Source organism: Schistocerca piceifrons, chromosome 9, assembly GCF_021461385.2.
Source record: "Schistocerca piceifrons isolate TAMUIC-IGC-003096 chromosome 9, iqSchPice1.1, whole genome shotgun sequence".
In the NCBI taxonomy this organism is placed as follows: Eukaryota; Metazoa; Arthropoda; class Insecta; order Orthoptera; family Acrididae; genus Schistocerca; species Schistocerca piceifrons.
The window spans coordinates 223903649-223927818 of record NC_060146.1 but is presented as its reverse complement, the minus strand read 5'-3'; the positions used below and the strand labels follow the sequence as shown (position 1 = coordinate 223927818).

At 38.2% G+C, this 24170-nt stretch overlaps 1 protein-coding gene across 1 annotated transcript in view; it reads left to right on the top strand.

Moving 5' to 3' along the window:
• Window positions 1-24170, top strand: part of LOC124717295 (1,5-anhydro-D-fructose reductase-like) — a 76621-nt gene that overhangs the window by 37498 nt on the left and 14953 nt on the right. Inside the window, exon 5 of the mRNA XM_047244110.1 lies at window positions 5575-5724. Within this exon, the coding sequence (XP_047100066.1) occupies window positions 5575-5724 (150 nt within the window). The remainder of the gene's footprint in view (window positions 1-5574; window positions 5725-24170) is intronic.

Below are 24170 nucleotides of genomic sequence, written 5' to 3'. Positions count from 1 at the left end.
ACAATATCCCATAGGTCAATATTCTTTAACTTCTGGGTAAGACCTTCACTATCATTGTTTGTAGAAAGAAGGGGGATAACAGCTTACACCCACATCTTCTCTCGAGACTAACCAAAACTTCTCAGTCCGTGGACTGGTGTAACACTGCGACATTGGGTGGTAAGAACAGAGCTTGTGTGCCACCATTTTTTAACTCTTTGATGACTGGGTGTGAAAATGCGTTGTCCAAAATCAGAATAGCCTTCCTTGGCAGGTTTTTAAATGTTATAAACTGCTCAACTGATGGGACAAATACTTCAGGAAACCATTCTTTGAAAATTGTGGCATTAATCTAGTTATTTGACTGGTTCCAGTACCAAACTGAAAGTTTATCCATTTTAATGTACTGAAATGATTTTCCAATGAGACCAAGTTTTAATTTGTGGTCACCTGTTGCATTACAGCATGCTAGGGTTGTGACCCCCTCCTTGCTTCTCTTAAAAGTGTGGGGTGGCTGTTCTTTGTTGAAAGCAAGACTTATAGGTGGTAACTGTGCAAATTTTTCAAGCCTTTTGGCACTCCTCCTTGTCTGGAGCTAAACAGATAATTGCATCACGCTCCATAGAATCTGCGTAAGAGTCATTATGGGCATCAGTAACAAATTGACACTTACAGTTAAGGCCGTGAATTTCAGCTGCCTGGGCCCTGTACGACTGCTTTGGTTTCTTGCAGTATTGTCGCTATGACACGTTCATTTGCAATGGTAGTTGGACAGTAAAGTGCACATGTGATCAAAAGAAACAGATCCCGTTTCTTGTAAAGGGGCAAGCTGACACAGTAATTGATGCACCTTAGGTGGAATCCACAACAGAATGCACGAATTTGAGGCTGTCACATCGAAAGCCAAAAAATGCTGTCTGAGTCTTTTTTTGTAAGCTACCAAATCCTCAGCTGAATCATCATATGGAGGAAAAGTGGGTGGATAGACTGGGGGAATGGTACCATGTCTGTTAACAGAAGCTGGCAAAGTAGTCGCTGCTGAAGTAAGCTGTTCAATCAGAGCTGGTAGCATGGTGTCCATAATGACTAAACCTGACAAAACTGCACTTAGAGGTTGCACATGTGGAAATTGTTCTAAACATGTTGCCCATTGTGTAGTAACCAGCTAATACATGAAAGTGATCTAAGTAACAGAGATATGTCTTTATTCATAAACCTCTGAACAATAAAAGAAATAAGCCTCTCATGACTCCCCACGTGGCAAGACAAAAAAGTCATACAGAAGGTGCAACATAAGTGATTCACAGAACAAATGATGTGAGCAGTACAAACTAAAAAACACAATGAGAGTGAGCTGGCACTGTTCAGTGCACAAGTAGATGTGAGATGCCAGTAGACGGTTGGACGGAGACTGTGCTGTGTGCACACTTCATACAGGCGGCCTGTAGTGGCCAGCGTGCACTGATACAGTTGGCAGTTAATCTAACTGCACACTCGCAGCAACACTACAGTCAGCGCACTCCCACTCACACGCACTGGTAGCACAAGACAGCAAATCTGATATCAGGAAGATAGTAAATAACAATGTCACATCAAAGCTAACAAGAATGTCACTTGCTGTTGTTGTTGTTGTGGTCTTCAGTCCTGAGACTGGTTTGATGCAGCTCTCCATGCTCTGTCCTGTGCTAGCTTCCTCGTCTCCCAGTATGTACTGCAGCCTACATCCTTCTGAATCTGCTTAGTGTACTCATCTCTTGGTCTCCCTCTACGATTTTTACCATCCACTCTGCCCTCCAATACTAAATTAGTGATCCCTTGATGCCTCAGAACATGTCCTACCAACTGATCCCTTCTTGTAGTCAAGTTGTGCCACAAACTCCTCTTCTCCCCAATTCTATTCAGTACCTCCTCATTAGTTATGTGATCTACCCATCTAGTCTTCAACATTCTTCTGTAGCACCACATTTTGAAAGCTTCTATTCTCTTCTTGTCCACTTCCATACATGACTACACTCCATACAAATACTTTCAGAAACGAATTCCTGACACTTAAATCTGTACTTGATGTTAGCAAATTTCTCTTCTTCAGAAACACTTTCCTTGCCATTGCCAGTCTACATTTTATATCCTCTCTACTTCCACCATCATCAGTTATTTTGCTCCCCAAATAGCAAAACTCCTTTACTACTTTAAGTGTGTCATTTCCCAATCTAATTCCCTCAGCATCACCTGACTTAATTCGACTACATTCCATTATCCTAGTTTTGCTTTTGTTGATGTTCGTCTTATATCCTCCTTTCAAGACACTGTCCATTCTATTCAACTGCTCTTCCAAGGCCTTTGCTGTCTCTGACAGAATTACAATGTCGCTGGCGAACCTTAAAGTTTTTATTTCTTCTCCATGGATTTTAATTACAACTCTGAATTTTTCTTTTGTTTCTTTTACTGCTTGCTCAATATACAGATTGAACAACATCGGGGAGAGGCTACAACCCTGTCTCACTCCCTTCCCAACCACTGCTTCCCTTTCATGTCCCTCGACTCTTTTAACTGCCATCTGGTTTCTGTACAAACTGTAAATAGCCTTTTGCTCCCTGTATTTTACACCTGCCACCTTCAGAATTTGAAAGAGAGTATTCCAGTCAACATTGTCAAAAGCTTTCTCTAAGTCTTCAAATGCTAGAATCGTAGGTTTGCCTTTTCTTAATCTAGATTCTAAAATAAGTCGTGGGGTCAGTATTGCCTCACGTGTTCCCATATTTCTATGGAATCCAAACTGATCTTCCCCGAGGTGGACTTCTATCAGTTTTTCCATTTGTCTGTAAAGAATTCGCATTAGTATTTTGCAGCCGTGACTTATTAAACTGATAGTTCGGTAATTTTCACATCTGTCAACGCCTGCTTTCTTTGGGATTGGAGTTATTATATTCTTCTTGAAGTCTGAGGGTATTTCACTTGTCTCATACATCTTGCTCACCAGATGGTAGAATTTTGTCAGGACTGGCTCTCCTAAGGCTGTCAGTAGTTCTAATGGAATGTTGTCTACTCCCGGGGCCTTGTTTCGACTTAGGTCTTTCAGTGCTCTATCAATCTCTTCACGCAGTATGATGTCTCCCATTTCATCTTCATCTACATCCTCTTCCATTTCTATAACATTGCCCTCAAGTACATCATCCTTGTATAGACCCTCTATATACTCCTTCCACCTTTCTGCTTTACCTTCTTTGCTTAGTACTGGGTTTCCATCTGAGCTCTTGATATTCATACAAGTGATTCTCTTTTCTCCAAAGGTCTTTTTAATTTTCCTGTAGGCAGTATCTATCTTACCCCTAGTGAGATAAGCCTCTACATCCTTACATTTGTCCTCTAGCCATGCCTGCTTAGCCATTTTGCACTTCCTGTCGATCTCATTTTTGAGACGTTTTTATTCCTTTTTGCCTACTTCATTTACTGCATTTTTATATTTTCTCCTTTCATCAATTAAATTCAATATTTCTTCTGTCACCCAAGGATTTCTACTAGCCCTCATCTTTTTACCTACTTGATCCTCTGCTGCCTTCACTACTTCATCCCTCAAAGCTACCCATTCTTCTTCTACTGTATTTCTTTCTCCCATTCTTGTCAATTGTTCCCTTATGCTCCCCCTGAAACTCTGTACAACCTCTGGTTTAGTCAGTTTATCCAGGTCCCATCTCCTTAAATTCCCACCTTTTTGCAGTTTCTTCAGTTTTAATCTACAGTTCATAACCAATAGATTGTGGTCAGAGTCCACATCTGCCCCTGGAAATGTCTTACGATTTAAAACCTGGTTCCTAAATCTCTGTCTTACCGTCATATAATCTATCTGAAACCTGTCAGTATCTCCAGGCTTCTTCCATGTATACAACCTTCTTTTATGATTCTTGAACCAAGTGTTAGCTATGATTAAGTTTGCTCTGTGCAAAATTCCACCAGGTGGCTTCCTCTTTCATTTCTTAACACCAATCCATATTCACCTGTATGTTTCCTTCTCTTCCTTTTCTTACTATCAAATTCCAGTCACCTGCTTGCTGTTATCCTGCGTGTAAGTTCTAAAACTTGTCTCAAATATTTGGTGAAAATATTTGTTTTTACAACTAGATGTATCAGTTTTCAAGACAAATAATTTGCTAAAAAGTAAGTTGGTGAATTAATCCAATTCATTATAGGTCTCAAAGGAGATGATTCTTTGTGTAACCAAGCGAGGTGGCACAGTGGCTAGCACACTGGACTCGCATTCGGGAGAATGATAGTTCAATCCCATGTCTGGCCATCCTGATTAAGGTTTTCTGTGATTTCCCTAAATAGCTCCAGGCAAATGCTGGGATGGTTCCTTTGAAAGGGCACGTCCAACTTCCTTCCCTAATCTGATGAGACTGATGACCTCACTGTCTGGTCTCCTCCCCCAAAACAACCCAACCCAATTTTGTGTAACTTGAGTTATCCATATATTATGGGTGAGACAGGTATTCAAGGCATGAGATTCTTTGTAATAGAGCTACACATTCTGGGGTCTGATATCAGATTTTTCAGTTTCCAAATGATTCTGTTCATCTCATCATTTTTCAACTTGTGGTATGTAGGATCAGCTAATAGCTGTTCCATCTTCTTGCAGTATTCCACACCTTCATAACAACTGCAGGTCTCCTCATATTTGATTTTATCACAACAATGCTTTCGTTACTCTTAGAGTTCATTAAGAGCTTTCCTTTTCTGCACCGATAGGTTGGTTTTGAGTGGTTTAGATTTCCAGAGAATTCTTGACACATTGTGTCTTACTTCTGTGACCTGTGCCTTCAGAAAACGAAACGGGGAAATCTTCTCTTACTATCCAAGGATGATGGCCCTCCATTGGGAGCCCAAGATTTTTAACCAATACCCCACTTCTCCAGCACAAGTGTGGAAAAACTATGCTTTATAAGAGATGGCAACACTGGTCTCTGACAATGTCCAATCTACTGTGGTCACCCAAATATTCTACAGAAGATACCAGCAATGGAGTTAAAACATTGATTGTCTGAAGAAATGTGATGAGGCCTAATAACCCAGAAGATTTTAATTTCACAGAAATAATAAATTTGAACATCATGCATGATGCAGTAGATTTCACACATCTCATTATTTATGACTTCATATTTCCTGAACTATGATAGGTAGGTGTTTCTTATCCCAACAGCGATTGATGCCTGACAGTAAGTATGTGTATCAAGTCTGGTTGAAATCGGCTCAGTGGTTTAGGAGGAGATGTGGCACATTCATACATACCTAGATTTTTATAGTGTGTAGGGATGTATTTTATTACAGTATTATTGTATTACATACATAGCCCATACCCTAGAGGATCTCTACACTGCAGATCTACAGGACAACCAGCGTAATACAGCTACTCTGAACTAAATCAAATCAAACTGTGGTCTGCTGTGCTCTGCACAGTGGCTTGATGAGCACATATCTAGTTGTTGAATAACTACTTGGGTGTGGTCAGGTGTTTAGTATTCTGTGTAACAATACCCTGTGACTTCACATCTCTTTGCCACATGCAATCAGACTTTTTCTTTCAATTTCAGACAGGCAAAGCGAGACCAGCTAACTAACCCAGTGGTTTCACAAATCGCACAGAAGTATGGGAAGACAAATGCTCAGGTGCTGTTGCGCTACATCATACAACTCGGTGTGGCGGCCATACCTAAGAGCACTAATCCGGACCGTCTCCGTCAGAACTTTGATGTAAGTATGTGGACAATGTCTTTGTGTGAGCTGTTGGATACAATTTCAGCAGCTTGCTCATATAATTGTGACAATAATTCTGGACACTATTGAAATGTTCATTCATTTTAACATTACGAGATTTATGTAAATTGTAGTGCACTAAATCAATGGATTATGCTTCTGCTTTTTGTTTACCATATGCATACTACGTATTCATCATATTTAGAAAATGATATGTTATTTTTATTGACAATAAATGAAGAGACTTAAGTGACAATGATTTAAAAACTTCATTATTTTACATGTTTGTGCAGCTGCCAAGTAAGTTTGTTATTAAACTTCCTGGCAGATTAAAACTGTGTTCTGCACCGAGACTCGAACTCGGGACCTTTTCCTTCCACGGGCAAGTGCTCTACTGACTGAACTACCCAAGCATGACTCACAACCTGTCCTCACAGCTTCAATTCTACCAGTACTTTGTCTCCTACCTTCCAACCTTCACAGAAGCTCTTCTGCGAACCTTGCAGATCTAGCACTCCTGGAAGAAAGGATATTGTGGAGACATGGCTTAGCCACAGCCTGGGCAATGTTTCCAGAATGAGATTTTCACTCTGTAGTGGGGTGTGCGCTGATAGGAAACTTCCTGGCAGATTAAAACTTTGTGCCGGACTGAGACTCAAACTCCGAGTTAGAGTCTTGGTCTGCCACAGAGTTTCAATCTGCCAGGAAGTTTCATATCAGTGCACACTCCGCTGAAGAGTGAAAATCTCAGTCTGGAAGTTTGTTATTTGTTCTGTTCTGACAAATCAACCAGTGAATGGATATTATTATTCCTTTAAACAGTACTCAGCAATATATTATTATTATTGAAGACCAATATTTCTTTAAAATGAGCTGAGTTGACACAGAAGACATTATTGGAAACGATGTCTCTTCTATCAAAACATGCTTATTGCTTGCCAAGTAAAATAATTAGGGCAATAACACACCATGAAGAAAGTTATACTTACAAAGAAACAGTGCAAGGATTGGGTGGAGGTGCTACCAAGTCAGATCTGAGGACAGTCTGCGAGCAGTATGGAGAATCTCAGTCAAGCAAAACTGCTCCTAGATGTAGCTGAAAATAATACTCACTGATTGAGACTGTCATAGAATCTGCCATCTTTTTCTGCAAAGACATACATAAATGCCATCTTGAAGACTTCAGAGGTTGAAGACTCTGATCAAACAGTCAGACAAAAACTTTGTGAACAGTGTTTGCCAGTTAGAACACCAATAAGGAAGCCTTAACATAAGAAAATGCAGAAGCAGAAATGCATGCAATTGATACAAGCACATGGATAATGGATGCAGGAAGACTTGGGCTAGAGTCATTTGGAGTAACAAGACTGAGATCAGCATCCTTGGAAGTGATGGAACTGAGTTTGTTTGCCCTCGACCAGATGCAGACGAAGACTTTTTCCCTGATTCCACCACTGCCACTGTGAAGCATAGCACCAGTGCAATGGTGGGGGCAGCATGGTAAGGCTTGACACTGGGCATCTGCAAGTGTTATGGGGCAACCTTAATGCCAAAAAGAACGGAGAAGAAGTATTAGTGTTGAATTTGGTTGCCCTCTCTCAGCGAATTGTTTCGTGGTGACAACGATCAGTGCATCTTCCAGCAAAGCGGTGTGCCATATCACAGTGCCAGAATCAAAACTGCGTGGTTCACTGAGCATCACATTAGCGTGCTGACTTGGGCCGGCAACAGTCCTGACCTCAATGTGATTGTGGTCAAATTGCAACAACTGTTGAACCAAATAATTTGTAACACTCTGAAATTGTTGAGGTGTGAGTATTTTGTTTGATTTTTAATTAAATTTGATTAAATTGTTGTATTTTAACTGCAATTTTCAAACAGCAGGTATTAGGGAATGCCTCCTGAAAATTTGTAGTAAATTATGATGTATATTTCAAGTAAAATAAACTCTTGAATGCAATATTCAATGAATCTCTACAGAGTGTCTGGAAATAATGCCACTGCTGTAGAATGAACAACTGTGATGTCATATATCATTTAGCTCTTTAAGTGGTTAAGATGCATACAAACATCCATTGCCTGCTCATTCTTAGTGACTTCAATGCATCTGCATTCTCACTCTGCAAATCACTGTGAAGTACATGGAAGAGAATACTTAGCATGTTACTGCATATTATGGTTTCTTTCCCTTTCACATACAGAACACTGTGAGAATGAACCTTTAAATACATCTGTTTGTGCTGTATCATTGTCTTCAGAATCCCTAATGTAGCGATACGGTGGCATTGAAGAATATCTCTAGATCTTTCACTTAAAACTGTCTCTCATATCTTGATAAGTAGGTTTCGTGCAGTAGTGGGTGACTAACCTGGACAGTCTACCAATACAGGTGTTTCAGCATTTCTGTGACTCATACAAATCTGTAGGAATTTGTACTTTCCTTTGTTGTACATGTTGGATATTCCCTTTTAGACTTCTCTGGTATGTGTTCTGCACAATTAAGCAATATTCTAAGATGGGAGGCATGAGTGTTTTGTAAGCAATCATCTTTGTTCATTGACTGCATATTTCCAGCATCCTGTCAGTGATCTGATGTCTGGCACTGGCTTTACCTATGACAGCCTATGTGATCATTCCATTTTGTATTCCTACAAACTCCTACTCCCAGGTATTTGTATGAATTGACTGTTTCCAGTTGTGATTTACTGATGTTGTCATCATAGGATACAACACCTTTACATTTTGTGGAGCAGACAATTTTAAATTTCATTTCTGCACATTTTAAACAAGTCAGTGATATTTACACCAGTTTGAGATCTTACCAAAGAATGAGTGGATATTTGTGATGCTTTTTTTCAGACAGTATTTCATTAAAGATGACTGCATTCTCGGCAGAAAATCTTAAAATACTATTAATTGCTTTCGTTTGTAATGTGGAGCTGGGCCATGTTTTATAAATGTTATTCGTATGTACTGCATGTGAAACTAAGATGATGAGGTTGAAAGTTACGTCCATTGACTGGAATAGCACTCACATAGTGCATATTGAAAAGTGTATTAAGCTTGTGTTCAAAAACATAAACGCACGAATATTTCATCAGGCAGAACTACACAGCTCTGCAGCAAGCGAATAAAATAAACAAAACTAGGTCCAACTAAGAATGCTTGTAACCTACCATCTGAAGATGGATTTGTAATGAAAAAATCCGAAACCGGTCATGGTCTGAAGATAATAAACCTTTTTAAACCATACATGTGGCTGGTAGCTGTTTTTTATATAAATTATAAACTATTAATATTGTATACCTGGTCTTTCATTTATAATTTTAGCAGCAAGAGTCCCAACACACTTCTCTGTGGCACATGTGAAATTACTTCCGTATATGCCGATGATTTTTTAGTCATAATAACACATTGCGCCCTTCCTTTCAAGAAATTCCCAGTCGTGTGACAAACTTTGTTTGATACACTATGTGGTCTTATTTTCATTGATACACATTCATTATATAGTACTGAATGAGTAAAATGCATTTTGGAAGTCAAGAAGTACTGCATCCATCAGCTAACATGTCTCTCCACAGAATTCTGTCGCCTTTTGTTAACAGAAATGACAATTTACATGCTGGTTGATGTTGACATGATGTCAGTTAAAGGTTATTCCAATAGACAGTACCTATGATCAATCAAGAGAACTTGATCTCATCTAGTTCTAATGTTTTTGTCATGAGTGCATTTTGTTTGTCAAGTGGCAGTTAAAAGCTGTCTCTTTCATTCTATTTTCTTTGTGTTTACTAGTGGGCAACCTTTTTAAGAGGTAAAAAGGCATTGTTTGTCAGAATCAGGAAGAGGACCACTGCTCATAAAAGTTGATGATTACTTTAGTGACTGATTTGAGTTTTGGCAGAACATGTACAGTGAGGAAAATGAGTTATCTGGACTCCAAATCATTTACTGGGAGTACAGTACCATAACAGAAGCTACAATATGAGTTAATGTGCCACTGTTACACAATGATGTCTTTTGTAGGTGACTCTTTGTGCAAAACAATAGGTGAGCGATCAACCTGAACTGAAAATTTTGTGGTAGAGAGGATGCAGCATGTTATCTCAGATGGAGAATCATTGACAGATGTAGAAGTAATTTCGGGTGTGCAACTAGAAGTCTGTTGGGACCATTGTTGCTTATGTTGTATATTAATGATGTTGTATATTAATGACCTGACAGACAATATTTACAGTAATCTTAGACTTTTAAAGATGATAAAATTATTTACAATGAAGTATTAGGTGAACAACAGCCATTATGAGCCACTCAAGCTAAAATTGGTGTCATTTGGGAATTAGGTGTAACTTTATCTGAAAATTTCTATAGATTTTTTAAAAAAGTTTTTTTGTGGCTAACCAAGAATTGTAATCTGTTTAAATATGAAAAGTACACTATAGCAAAAAAGAAAAACATGTACAACTGAAACAAAGATTTTACTGTGGACGATAATATTTTGGTTCTTTCACACTGTTGAAGCTAAGTCAACAGTAATTGTCTAATTTTCAAAGTTAAAAGTTAAAATAACTGTTTTAAATGTGAAATTGTCCAAAAACAATGTTGGCTAAAGCTCCATCTGAGGCGTCATAGATGCCTGCCGATTCCCTGCAATTGATTTTAATCTCCTTTGCATTATACTTGTAAGAACCTTAAAAACTATCTGATCAACAGCGGCTTTCAGTCATTTTGCCTTCCAAAAAACTCGAAACTATTTGCTTCATTGCAGTCTCAGCCCAGTCCCCTGCATCCACACTGCAATCTTCTTCTTGAAATTTGGTATCATTCCCTAAACACAGAGAACAGATTTGCTTTTGTGGCCCATAGCACCTGAATTTGATATGGCGGAAGCAGACATCAACTTGAATGAACAGGATTTCATTATTACAATAAATCTTCATTAGACTCATTAATTATTAATACTAGAATGATAATATTACTTTTTGCCTTCACCAGTAATAATCAGTGTTGAAAATTACACTATTCCCCAGCTTCAACACTGGAAAACAAATAAAATTTATTTATGGCACAGACTCGACAATTGCATCATTTAAGTTCATCCAAATAGCAGAGTGATGTGTTGTGCTTTATTCCAAACACTGCACACATTCTCTGTCTGACGGCAAATCCAAGAAATGCCAAGTGCCGCTACTTCTTGCCAGCATGTACTAACTGCTGTTCCCCTAACTGAAAAAAGCTGTATGAATGTCCAATCAGATCTTTTTATAAGATTTCTAAGTGGTGCGAAGACTGACTTCTTGCTTTAATGCCCATAAATGTAAAATCATCCACTTCACAAAATGTAAACATGTAGTATCCTATGCCTACAATTTCAGTGAGTCACAACAGGAATTTGTCAACTCATACAAATATCTGGGTGTAACATGTAGGGATATGAAATGGAGTGATCACATAGGTTCAGTTGTAGGTAAAGCAGGTGGCAGACTTTGATTCATTGGTGCAATACTGAGGAAAATTGGTCTGCTAAGGAGACTGTCTACAAATCACTCGTGATACCCATTCTGGAATATTGCTCAAGTGTGAGGGACCCATACCAGATAGGACTAGCTGCATGTGTTGAACAGATACAGACCAAAGCAGCATGAATAGTCATATATTTGTTTGAATCTTCTGATATCAGCGTCAAAATGCAGAAAAAACTAACCTGTAAAACACTTGAACATAGACAAAGTCATCCCAAGAATATGTACTTAAAAAGTTTCAAGAACCAACTTTAAATGATGATTCCTGATACATGCTACAACTCTCTACATAATGCTCCCATATGGATGTCGAGGACAATACCAGACTAATTACAATGTGCGCCAAGATGCTTAAACAGTGATTCTATCCATGCTGCATAGATAAATGGAATGGGAAGAAGCTGTGATGACTGGTACAATAGAAAGTACCCATTTCCATGCACCTCACTGTGGCTTGCAGAGAATGTATGCTGATGTCCATGGGAACTAAAACTATTTGATCCAAAGTATCTGGATACCTATTACTGGACATTAATGTGGAATGTGTTCACTCTTCAACATTACGAACTGTGGACACTTTCAGTGAGTCTCTGAATGTCTGTGGAGAAATGGCAGGCCATTCCTCCTCAAGAACTGAGACCAGAAAAGGTAAATGATCTTGGGCGCAGAGTCTGAAGTGAAGTCGATGCTCTAACTCATTGCATAGGTGTTCCTCTGGATTCAGGTTGGGGCTCTAGGCATGCCAGTCTATTTCAGGAATGTTATAGCCCACATACCACTGCCTCACAGATGCTGCTTTATGAAAGAATGTAATCTTATGCTGATGCAAACAATATTGTCTCCAAAAATGAATTATTAGCTGCAACAGGCAGAAGGTGTGCTTTGTTGGTGCTGCACATTTTTAGCAAATTTGATCGAAATACACTCACACTGCAGTGTTCTTCTTCAGCACGCCAATGTAGAAGTGTGCACAGAATGAGCTAAGTGAAAAATCCTTGAAATCCACACATTTATTTATATATAAAAGCTGAGATAGGAATTTTGTGTGAGAGGTCATGTACAAGATCATGTTCCAATTTAAAGTTTTAGATTCACATATTTCATGTCATTTCCGCTTAATCTTCCTCTGACTGTTTAAATATCCATTTATATTGTGATATATTGTGAAATTTTGAACATTTGTGAGTGCCGTTATCATTAATTATAGGATTAAACTTAATCTTCTAAATTTTTTGGGAACAGTAGGCCTATTCTCATTCAAAACAATTATTTTCTAATTTCATTGTACAATTATTTGAGGAATAGGTTATTTCCAGAATTTTTGAGCACTCACAAAATTAAATTTTTGTAAGTTACTGGTACAAGTGTTTTGGATGCATAGTTTATTTTGTAGCAAATCAGCATTTGTGGTTACAGTATGCCAAAGAACACATCAACCGTCAACTTCACTGTGTATGAATGCAAATAAACATGTGTTTTTGAAAATGTTCGGAAGCTACAATTGTCCATTGTAGAATCTACAAGCGATTTGTAGCAAACCAGCGTTTGTGGTTTAGTTACTGTAGCAGTTTTCTAGCTAACATATTGTGTTACATCTAGTTTTCCCTTAAAAAAGGGTAGCCCTATATAGTATCCGCATTTAGTGCTGTTTTCAAGTTTGCTAACAACTGTAATTAACCTCAAAATGTTTTAGGAAACTAGTAGTTTTTACCACAGGTTTCTGTGTTGCATTAACAGAAATCTTGTTTTGTGCATTTGCTTCAATTATTATAGGAAAATAGCAATTTCTTAGCTCAAGTGATTATAAGATAATCAGTGGGCTAAATTGAAAGTTATATGTTCACTGCCTTATAATAAATTGCACCAGCCAAAATGGAGCCCTACTGTGAATGTTGTTCTCGAACATGGGGTGAGCTGCTTGATGTTCATAAGCAGCTGGAAATTGCTTTCACTACTGTCAAATGATTGGCAGCTGCTGTGAATTGGTGTGTTGGAAGAGCTTCTCAGAGTTGTGTACCTGCAATACCTGTACCTCAAGTACTATCCTGTCCAGTGGATCCTGCCTCCTTTTCAGAAAGAGCAGGACCTGTCGTTACTCGTCACTTGACTGTGAGTGGCGTGTCAATGGTAGATCTAGGCGTCCTGTACAGTGTGGACGGGGACCAGAGAAGACTCAGGGTGTTGTACCAATCTCCTTAACCTACAAGAAACTGAAACTGGGCCAGTGGTACTCACTTCACCCATTTTGGGGAAACCTCTTTTGTCTGTTGTCAGGAGGGCGCAAGCACAAAAGGGTAGTGGTCTATTTATCATCAGCAGTTCAAATGTATGGCCAATGACAGTACCTCTTAGGGAAATGGCAGCAAGGGACAGGAAAGGACACCGGGTGCACTCAGTGTGTATGCTTGAAGGCCTCATTCAACATTTTGAAGAGGCTATTCCAGCAGCCATTGAGTGAACAGGGTGCAACCAACTGCATATTATGGTGCACATTGCAACAAATGATGCCTGTTATCAGGGCTATGATGTCATTCTTGGGCATTCCAGCTACAGGCAGAGTAGGTCGAGAAGACCAGCCTCGTATATGGAGCTTCAACCGAGCTCACAATTTGCAGCATTGTCCTCAGAACTGTTTGTGGCCCTTTGTTTCCGAGTCGAGTAGAAGGACTGAACCAGAGATATTGAAAGTTTGTGACAAGCTAGGCTGCAATTTCGTGACCTTACACTGTAAGATTGGGAACTGTAGGGTTCCCCTATATGCACCTGGTGTGCACTGCACATCAGAGGCTGCTACTCAGGTAGCTGACTGTGTGGGGCACACACAATGGTTTATTAGATTAGGTGACTATCCATCAAGTTCAGATGATGATAGCTGTAGGAAACCCTGAGGTGTCAGTGTAAGATCGAAAGAGCTGCCTCTCGCAGGTGAGAGTATTAAAATCCTAACAGTAAACTGCTGTAGCATTTGCAAAAGAGTGTCAGAGTTTGAAGCACTCCTGAAAAGCAGTGAATCTCATATAATACTAGGTACAGAAAGCTGGGTGAAACCTGAAATTGATAGAAGTCATATTTTTGGGGAAAATATGACTGTATATTGAAAGGATGGGCAAATAGGAAATGGAGGGAGTGTATTTGTCACAGTAGACAAGAAACTGAAATCCACCAAGGTAGAAACTGAAGCTGCACGTGAGATTGTTTGTACAAGACTCAGTATCAGGGGTGGTTGTATAATAATAATTGGATCCTTCTTATCGCCCCCTGTACTCATCTCTGAAGGAACCAAAAACTTTAGAGAAAACCTTGGTTCACTTGTACATAATTTCACCAATCATGCTGTAATCACTGATGGAGACTTTAATTACTCAACAATTAATTGGGAAAATTACAATTGTGTTAGTCACAGGTGCGATAAGACACCCTGTGAAACTGTACTAGATGTTTTCCTTGAAAACTACCTAGAACAGATAGTTAGGAACCCCACTCATATTAAAAATATATTGCACCTAATGGCAACAAAAAGCCTGACCTCTTTGAGGATGTCCACATCGAAACTGGTATTAGTGACCAAGACATGGTTGTGGCAAAAATGAATACCAAAGCACAAAGGCCAAATAAAACAAGCAGAAAGTTATAAATGTTTGGTAAACTAGATAAAAAATCAGTAATAGTTTATCGCAATGAGGAACTTGAAACTTTCAGCACGGGTCGGGAATATGCAGAGGAATTCTGGCTCAGGGTAAAAGAACAGTTGACCATGCACTGGAGAGAGATGTACTCAACAGAATAATTCATAGTCACTGTACAGAAACTTCTAAAGAAGCAGAGATTACAGCATAACAGATGTAAAACAAAGTGTAGGGCTGTAGATAGAGAGTTGCTAAATGAAACACATTTGTCTGTCAAGCAAGCAATGCGTGATGCCTTCAATGACTACCGTAGCAGAATATTGTCACGTGATCTTTCACAAAACCCAAAGAAACACTGGTCATTTGTAAAAACTGTTAGTGGCACCGAAGTTAGCGTCCAGCCCCTAGTGAATGAGAGAGGAACTGAAACTAAGGGTAGCAAAGCAGTAGCTGAAATGCTTGATCCCGTTTTCAAATGCTCCTTTACAAAGGAAAACCCAGGAGAATTGGCCCAATTTAATCCTTGTACCATTGAAAAGATGAACAGAATAAGTATTAGTGTCAGTGGTGTTGAGAAACAGCTGAAATTGGTAAAATCAAACAATACTCCAGGGCCCTGTGGAATCCCTGTCTGATTCTATACTGAATTTGCAGCTGAGTTAGTCTCTCTTCTAACTATAACACAGGTCTGCAAAAAATTATAATAATAATAAAAATTTGAAAATTGTTTTAGTTTTTGTTACTGATTTCTGTGTAGTTTTTGGTGCTGATTTCAGAAATGCCATTGGTTTTCTTTCTATCACGCAAGGTTTGTCCACAAAAAGAGGTAATGTTTTTAGGAAAAATCCTAAAAAAAGGCCATTTTTATATCAGTATTATTCATGTGTAATGTTGGTAAACATAGGTTAATATTAAACATAGAGTAAGAAAAGTTGATAAGGCTTTATTACATCACTATTGCAAATCTTTATAGTAACGTTTCCCTTTTCCTTCCAAATTTCTTTGTATATTTTTCCTGATGTGGAGTTGAGGATTTTCTCTTTTTAACATTCAACAATAGTCACCCACCATATTCACATCCCAATGTCCCTAATATCTTCATTCCATTTCTTTTGTATCTTGATGGAATGTTCTCCTTGTTCTTTACAGACAGTTGGAAAATAGTTGAGATGAAAATGAAGGAAATGAACTTCAATGCTTATGTTGCAGCCCAACAGTTTGTAGTTAGTCAACAGATTGGCTACAATATTCTTATAGTTTGGGTCTTTTTTATTTCGTAGAAAACTGGTTGCCATTTGTTTAAAAAACTTTCATGATTTCCTTTCTCAGTTTTCCATTTTCAACTCAAAGTTTTCATTCTTCGTAAGTTTTCTTATATCGGGCTGCTCCCAAAAATATCTAAAACACTCTCCTTCTTTAGGCAATGCTTTGACAAATTGTTTTGTCAGTCCCAACATGATTTGAGTGGCAAAAGTAAAACCTTTTTAGGATCCATGAAATTCACCTTCTCAATGTTCTTAACTCAAGGAACCAAAATTTTACTTACTGGCTGTTCTGTTTTAACAAAATTTTGTTTACAGTCATGGCTATCCCATTCACAGAGAAAGCAAGGGAACTTTGTGTAGCCACTCTATTGGCCTAGTAGCATAGAGGTCATTTTCACATCCCCACAAATGGTCCATTTATGACCAGAGTACTTAAGCTTGTTAAGGACCAGGTCAAGATTCTCATAAAATTATTTCAAATGAACTGAATATCCTACTGGTACAAATGCGTATTGGTTGCCATTGTGCAGAACAGCTTTCAGGCTTCTTTTGGAGGAATCAATAAAAAGTCTCCATTCATTGGGTTCATATTTGGTATTGAATGTCTCTATCAACCCAAGAGCATTAGTTCAAAACGAGGTCACCCACTCAACAGAAAAAAGGCACAAACTCTTTTTCTCTACTCCTGTACCAAGAAAACGATGATCCAGGAGCCAACAACCCTTTTTTTTCAACCCAGACCCTGAAATCTTGGCTGAATCCTTTGGAAGGCCTAAGACCAGATCATTTAGTTCTGACTGTGTGAAGAGTTTTGGCTCATTGTTGCAGGGCTCATAACTACTATCAACACCATTGTTATCACTGCTTTGAGACAACTGGCCAGCATCGTCCAAAATGTTTTAAAATGTAGCTGGAGGACAAGGTACAGGTAAATGAAGCCCATGAGGAACAGGGTACATAGTTGAAGGAATGTTCAGATACAGAATCTCCTTTTTATTTTTCAGATTAAAACCTTGCACACAGCAAGAGCAAACCAAAAGGTTATAGTGTCTACATTTGTTAAAAACACCTTGAAAGTAAAAATTAAATGTGTGATTTGTGGATAAAAATAAGATGATGGAATTTTTTCACTATTTTATCTGAAATCAGCACAAAAAATACCATAAGAATCACGAAGAAAATTTTAAACGATTTTTTCCATCAAAGACCAGTATAATGTATCATGCCCGGTTCTTGGAAAAAGGCACAGGTTACATCAATCTACAGTAATGGTAATACAAGTGATCCACAAAACTACTGTCCAATATTCTTGACACTGATTTATTGTGGGATCTTAGAACATATTCTGATTTCAAACATAATGAGGTATCTTGAACACAATGACCTCCTCAATTCCATCCAGCATGGTTATTGAAAACATTGAACATGTGAAACCCAACTTGCACTTTTCTCACATTACATACTGAAAGCTTTGGACAAGGGTATCAGATAGATTCTGTATTTCTTGATTTCCATAAAGCATTTCACTCAGTACCACACATACACCTATTGTCAAAAGTATGATCATATGGGGTAACAAATGAAATTTGTGATTAGATTGAGGACTTTTTGATTAGAAGGACACAGCATGTTATCATGGATGGAGAGTCATTGTCAGATGTAAAAGTAATTTCTGCAGTGCCTCAGGGAAGTGTGTTAGGACCATGCCATTCATGTCGGTTTTTTTTTTTTTTTTTTTTTTTTTTTTTTTTTTTACTGATCTTGCAGACAATATTGATAGTTAAAGCAAGCTTTTCACAGATGATGCATTTATCTATAATGAAGTGTTGCCAGAAAGAAGTTGCATAAATATTCAATCAGATCTTGATAAGACTTCAAAGTGGTGCACAAATTGGCAACTTGCTTTGAACGTTCAAAAATGTAAAATTGTGCACTTCACAAAGTGAAAAAAACAGTATTCCGTGGCTATAAAATCAATGAATCACTGTTGGAATCGGCCAACTCTCACAAATACTTGGGCGTAACATTTTGTAGGGATATGAAACTGAATTATCACATAGGCTCATTCGTGGGTGAAGCAGGTGATAAATTTCAAACAATGGAAAATCCAGGATGGAATGTAACAATATTGTGAAAAGATAAGTTGCTACTCACCATATAGTGGAAATACTGAGTAGCAGATAGGCACAACAAAAAGACTGTCACAGATAATAGCTTTCGGCCAGTAAGGCCTCCATCAGAATTAGATGGCAACCACACACATATGCACTCACGCAAACATAACTCACACACACATATCTGCAGTCGCAGGCAGCTGAGGGGCTATTATTTGTGAGTCTTTTTGTTGTGCCTATAGAATGCAACGCCAAGGGACCCGGGTTCAATTCTCGGCTGGGGCAGGAGATTTTCTCTGCCCAGGGACTGGGTGTTGTGTTGTCCTCATCATCATTTAATCCCCATCTCCGGCACGCAAGTCGCCCAATGTGACGTCGAATGCAATAAGCACTCGTTCTCGGCAGCCAAACTTTCCTGAATGGGGGACTCCCGGACCACAATGCTGTATGCTCATTTCATTTTTAGGGATGTGCAATTAGTCTACAAAGGAGATTGCTTAAAATTCAGTTGTGCAACTGTTTCTGGAATATTGCTCAAGTATGTGGGACCTGTACTAGACAGGTCTAACAGTGGATACGGAACGTATACAGAGAAGGGCAGCACGGATGGTCACAGGTTTGTTTGATCTGTGGGAGAGTGGCACAGAGACACTGAAGAAACTTAACTGGCATACTCTCGAAGAGAGACATGAATTGTCCTGAGAAAATTTACTAACAAAGTTCCTGAGACCATATTTAAATGATGATTTTTGGAATATTCTACAACCCACTATGTATCGCTCACATAGAGAATGTGAGGATAAGATGGGAATAATTGCTGCACACACACAGAGGCATTCAAATAAACATTACCTGTGCTCCATACCTGAATGGAATGGGAAGAAAGCCTAAGAACTTTTGTAAATGCCTTGTTGCTCCTGCTGTGGAGGCTGAGTTGCCACTGTTATGGTAAGCCAAGTTTGTGAGTTTGTGAAACAACATCTAGTGCAATACACCACAAAGACATTTCTCCCTGCCACTATTACATAGCTATGCCCCAGGGTCAGGTAATAGTATGGGAGAATGAAGGTTCTACAACACTCTAACAAATTAGTAACAAAGTCACACAAATGAGTTAAAAAGGTTTATTTATCTGTGCAATTTGTTGAATGATTAAGTCTGCAACACTGCTTGTAATATAACACAAATAAAAGGCCTTCAATGGCTAAGTGCAAATAATCATAGGTAAACTTCACAGTACATAGTAAATGCAATTTACATTAACTGTCTGTTCACTTTTAAGAGTTCACTAAATGACGTTCCCTGTCTAGGTCAGCCCAGGATGATGATCTATAACCAAGTGGGCAATAGCTCTGTGCTATGTTATGGGTAGGCTTCTGTCCGTTGTCATCCGGTTATTGGCGGATTGTACTCTGCTGGCAATTGGACGAAGCAAAGTTGATACCTCCATCCTCAGCACCGCCCATGGTCTTAATCAGCAGACACAGCAATAACTTGTCGGAATACCCTCGTACCTATCACTATCCAAACAAATTACTGCATGCCTACTACTAGCTGCTGCCATAGCAAAAGAGGCTCTTCATGTCAGAATCAGTAATAGTTTCTTCAAATGCACAGAGAGTAGGGTAATGTTGAAAGTTAGATTGAGGTGTTTTTTAAGGAAATAGAATCAATCCAACAACTAGAACATGTAACAGTCAAATACAATTCTGTAACTAATGAACAACAGAATAAGAACTATTCTAAGAGTAAGTGCAACAAGGTCATAGAATACAGGACCTCTGGTGGCTGATGCAGAGGCACTTTGACAGTGTTACAAAAATTTCGCACAAAAACCGCACAATTTACACTGCACTGTAGTGTCACTTCTGTCTGCTAGACAAGCCCCCACTGGGAAAGCAGAGAGCCATCCAATAAACATACAAGGAATTGGAGTTGTCAGACTGGTAGTGTTTTGCATCTGCAGGGCTTCTTGGTATCAACGGTTGTCAGAACCGGCAGTAACGAAGCAGGTGGAACTGGGTCAGGGATATGCTGTGTTGTCCACAGTGGAATTTCTTTTTGAAAGAGATATGCAGGTTTCACACATTCTATGTGACAGTAGTGATTTTGCCATTAATGATAATATTGAGCATGCAGTCTCCTCATCACACCACTTTTATGTGATCCTGAGTAAGGTGGTTGCAACAGGGATTTGATGCTGTCACAGCATAGCATTATGTGTCTATATGTAGGAACCCATTCGGATCTCTGGCCCGGGACTACTCAGGAGGACGTTGTTATCAGGAGAAAGAAAACTGGCATTCTACAGGTTGGAGCATGGAATGTCAGATCCCTTATTTGGGCAGGTAGGTTAGAAAATTTAAAAAGGGAAATGGATAGGTTAAAGTTAGATATAGTGGCAATTAGCAAAGTTTGATGGCAGAAGGACCAAGACTATTGGTCAGGTGAATACAGGGTTATAAATACAAAATCAAATAGGGGTAATGGAGGAGTAGGTTTAATAATGAATAAAAAAAATAGGTATGTGGGTAAACTACTACAAACAGCATAGTGAATGCATTATTGTGACCAAGATAGATATGAAGCCCACACCTACCACAGTAGTACAAGTTTATATGCCAACTAGCTCCACAGATGACGAAGAGATTGATGAAATGTATGATGAGATAAAAGAAATTATTCAGATAGTGAAGGGAGATGAAAATTTAATTGTCATGGGTGACTGTAAATCGATAGTAGGAAAAGGAAGAGAAGGAAATGTAGTAGATGAATATGGAATGGGGCTAAGAAATGAAAGAGGAAGCCACCTGGTAGAATTTTGCACAGAGCATAAGTTAATCATAGCTAACACTTGGTTCAAGACTAATAAAAGAAGGTTGTATACATGGAAGAATCCTGGAGATACTAGAAGGTATCAGATAGATTATATAATGTTGAGACAGAGATTTAGGAACCAGGTTTTAAATTGTAAGACATTTCCAGGGGCAGATGTGGACTCTGACCACAATCTATTGGTTATGAACTGTAGATTAAAACTGAAGAAACTGCAAAAAGGTGGGAATTTAAGGAGATGGGACCTGGATCAACTGACTAAACCAGAGGTTGTACAGAGTTTCAGGGTGAGCATTAGGGAATGATTGACAAGAATGGGGGAAAGAAATACAGTAAAAGAAGAATGGGTAGCTTTGAGAGATGAAAAAGTGAAGGCAGCAGAGGATCAAGTAGGTAAAAAGATGAGGGCTAATAGAAATCCTTGGGTAACAGAAGAGATACTGAATTTAATTGATGAAAGGAGACAATTCAAAAATGCAGTAAATGAAGCAGGCAAAAAGGAATACAAACGTCTCCAAATGAGAGCGACAGGAAGTGCAAAATGGCTAAGCAGGGATGGCTGGAGGACAAATATAAGGATGTAGAGGCATATATCACTAGGGGTAAGACAGATATTGCCTACAGGAAAATTAAAGAGACCTTTGGAGAAAAGAGAACCACCTGTATGAATATCAAGCGCTCAGATGGAAACCCAGTTCTAAGTAAAGAAAGGAAAGCAGAAAGGTGGAAGGAGTATATAGAGGGTCTATACAAGGGTGATTTGTATTTGTATTTATTTATTTATCCTGTGGATCACATATTGTACAAAGTACACATGATATAGGACAAGTCATTTTTCTTAACAAATATCATTTAAAAAATTTACACAAAATTGTTCATTGATGAATATAGTAACTTCACATACAGAGAATACAAACAATTTACATGGGGAACTAAGAAACATGTAGGCAATGTAGTGCTACTTTAAATTTACTCAAATAATCACTGAGATTACAGAATAGTGAAAATGTCAACTGGAAACACAACAGAAGGACAACGTCATTTAAAAACTACATTAAACATGAAATTAACATTGAGATTTCACAGACAATTAAGTTTTAATACTAATAGAATGTGTACTTGTACATTCAAAAAGCGAGTTGAAAAATTTTTGGGAAGTGAAACTGAAACATAGTTGTGTATAGTAGAAATTAGGTTACTATTTTGCCTACAGAATGTTTTACTCTAATCACAGTATTTTACAAAGGAACTTTATAATTTTTCATTTCCAGGAATTCTTGTACTGAATAGAAACAGTGCTTTGTCAGAAATGCCTTTAGTTTATTTTTAAATATTGGATCTGGGGCAGTTTTTATTTGTTCTGGAATTTTATTGTGTAATACGACACCCAGATGAGTTATATATTTTTGGTATGATGATGTCCTTGAAAAAATTTGATGGATATTAGATTGCCCTCTGGTATTATGAGCATGTATATCATTGTTTTGGATTAATTTGCCTGTTCTTGAGAGGTATTCCCTGGTGAATAGAATTGTTTCTTGAATGAATAGGGATGGGATGCTTAGAACATTAAGTTTTATAAATTGACATTTACAGGATTCCAGCTTTTTTAGGCCACAGATTATCCTCAGTGCTCTTCTTTGTAGTTTAAATATATTTGTGCTGTGAGTTGAATTTCCCCAAAAGATGATTCCATAGCGGAGCAATGAGTGGAACTGTGCATGGTATGCTTGCATTAGTGTGGATTTACTTGTAGTAGATTTTAGTATTCTTAGTCCATAGCACAATGATGAGAGTTTCTTTGATAAGTTGTTTATATGTGTGTCCCATTTTAAATTTTGTTGGACCCATAGACCCAAAAATTTTGTTGCATATATATTTTCAATTTTATCGTTATTTAACTTTACTTGGATAGTTTTTTGACTGGATGTGGGAATTAGATGGAAGTTGAAACATACAGTTTTCCCACTATTAACAATTAGGCCATTTTTGTTAAACCACTCAGAAAGTTTTTTCATAGAGTTATCAGATATTGTCTGAAGGGATTCAGGGCTAGATCCAGTCAACACTATGCTTGTATCATCAGCAAACAGGATAGTTTTTTGTGGGCTCATACGTTCAACAAGATCATCTATGTAAATGAGGAAAAGTAATGGCCCTAGAACAGAACCCTGGGGAACACCATATCTTATTTTTCTTTCCTCCGAGAGGAAAACTGTGTTATTTATTTTATTCTGTACATTAATATCATATTGAAGTGATACCTTCTGTCTGTGGTTTTGTAGGTAAGAGCATAGCCAGTTGTGAGCCACACCTCTTATTCCTCTTCTTTCCAATTTAGCAAGCAGTATTTTATGATCTAGTACGTCAAAGGCTTTAGAGAGATCTAAGAAGATACCTGCAGCTATATTATGTTGGTCAATTGATTTCAGTATGTGGTCCAACAGTTCACAAATTGCTGTCTGCGTGGATAAAGATTTACTAAAACCATGTTGTGGTTTTTTAAGAAATTTATAAGCCAGTCATAAAAAAGTTTTTCCAGGATTTTTGAGAAGATGCTTAATATGGATAATGGTCTATAATTGGATACTAAATCAGGGGAACCTTTCTTTAGTAATGGTGAGACTTTAGCTATTTTGAGAGCATCTGGAAAAATGCCAGTTTTTAATGATTGGTTGTAGATGGTTGATAATGGCTTTACTATATGGGGAGCACACACCTTTAATATGAGGTCAGGTACTTCATCATAGCCACTAGAGATTTTATTGCGTAACAATTTCATTATGTTCATAATTTCATCAGGGTTTGTTTCATAAACAAACATTGTAGCATTAGCGCTGTTTGACATATTGGTGGAATTGAAGAACGATACCTTGCAGTTTGCCTGAATGAGATCTTCTGCTAGTGAGGTGAAATATTCATTGAACTTGTTTACAACTGTGTATGGATCTGTGACCTTAGAGTCATTAAGTGTTAGAGAAATGTTTTCCTTTTTAGGTGTTTGAACTACAAGTTTCTTTTTTAATAACTTTCCATATGGCTTTCATTTTGTTTGAAGAGTTTCTTATGAAATTGTCATTC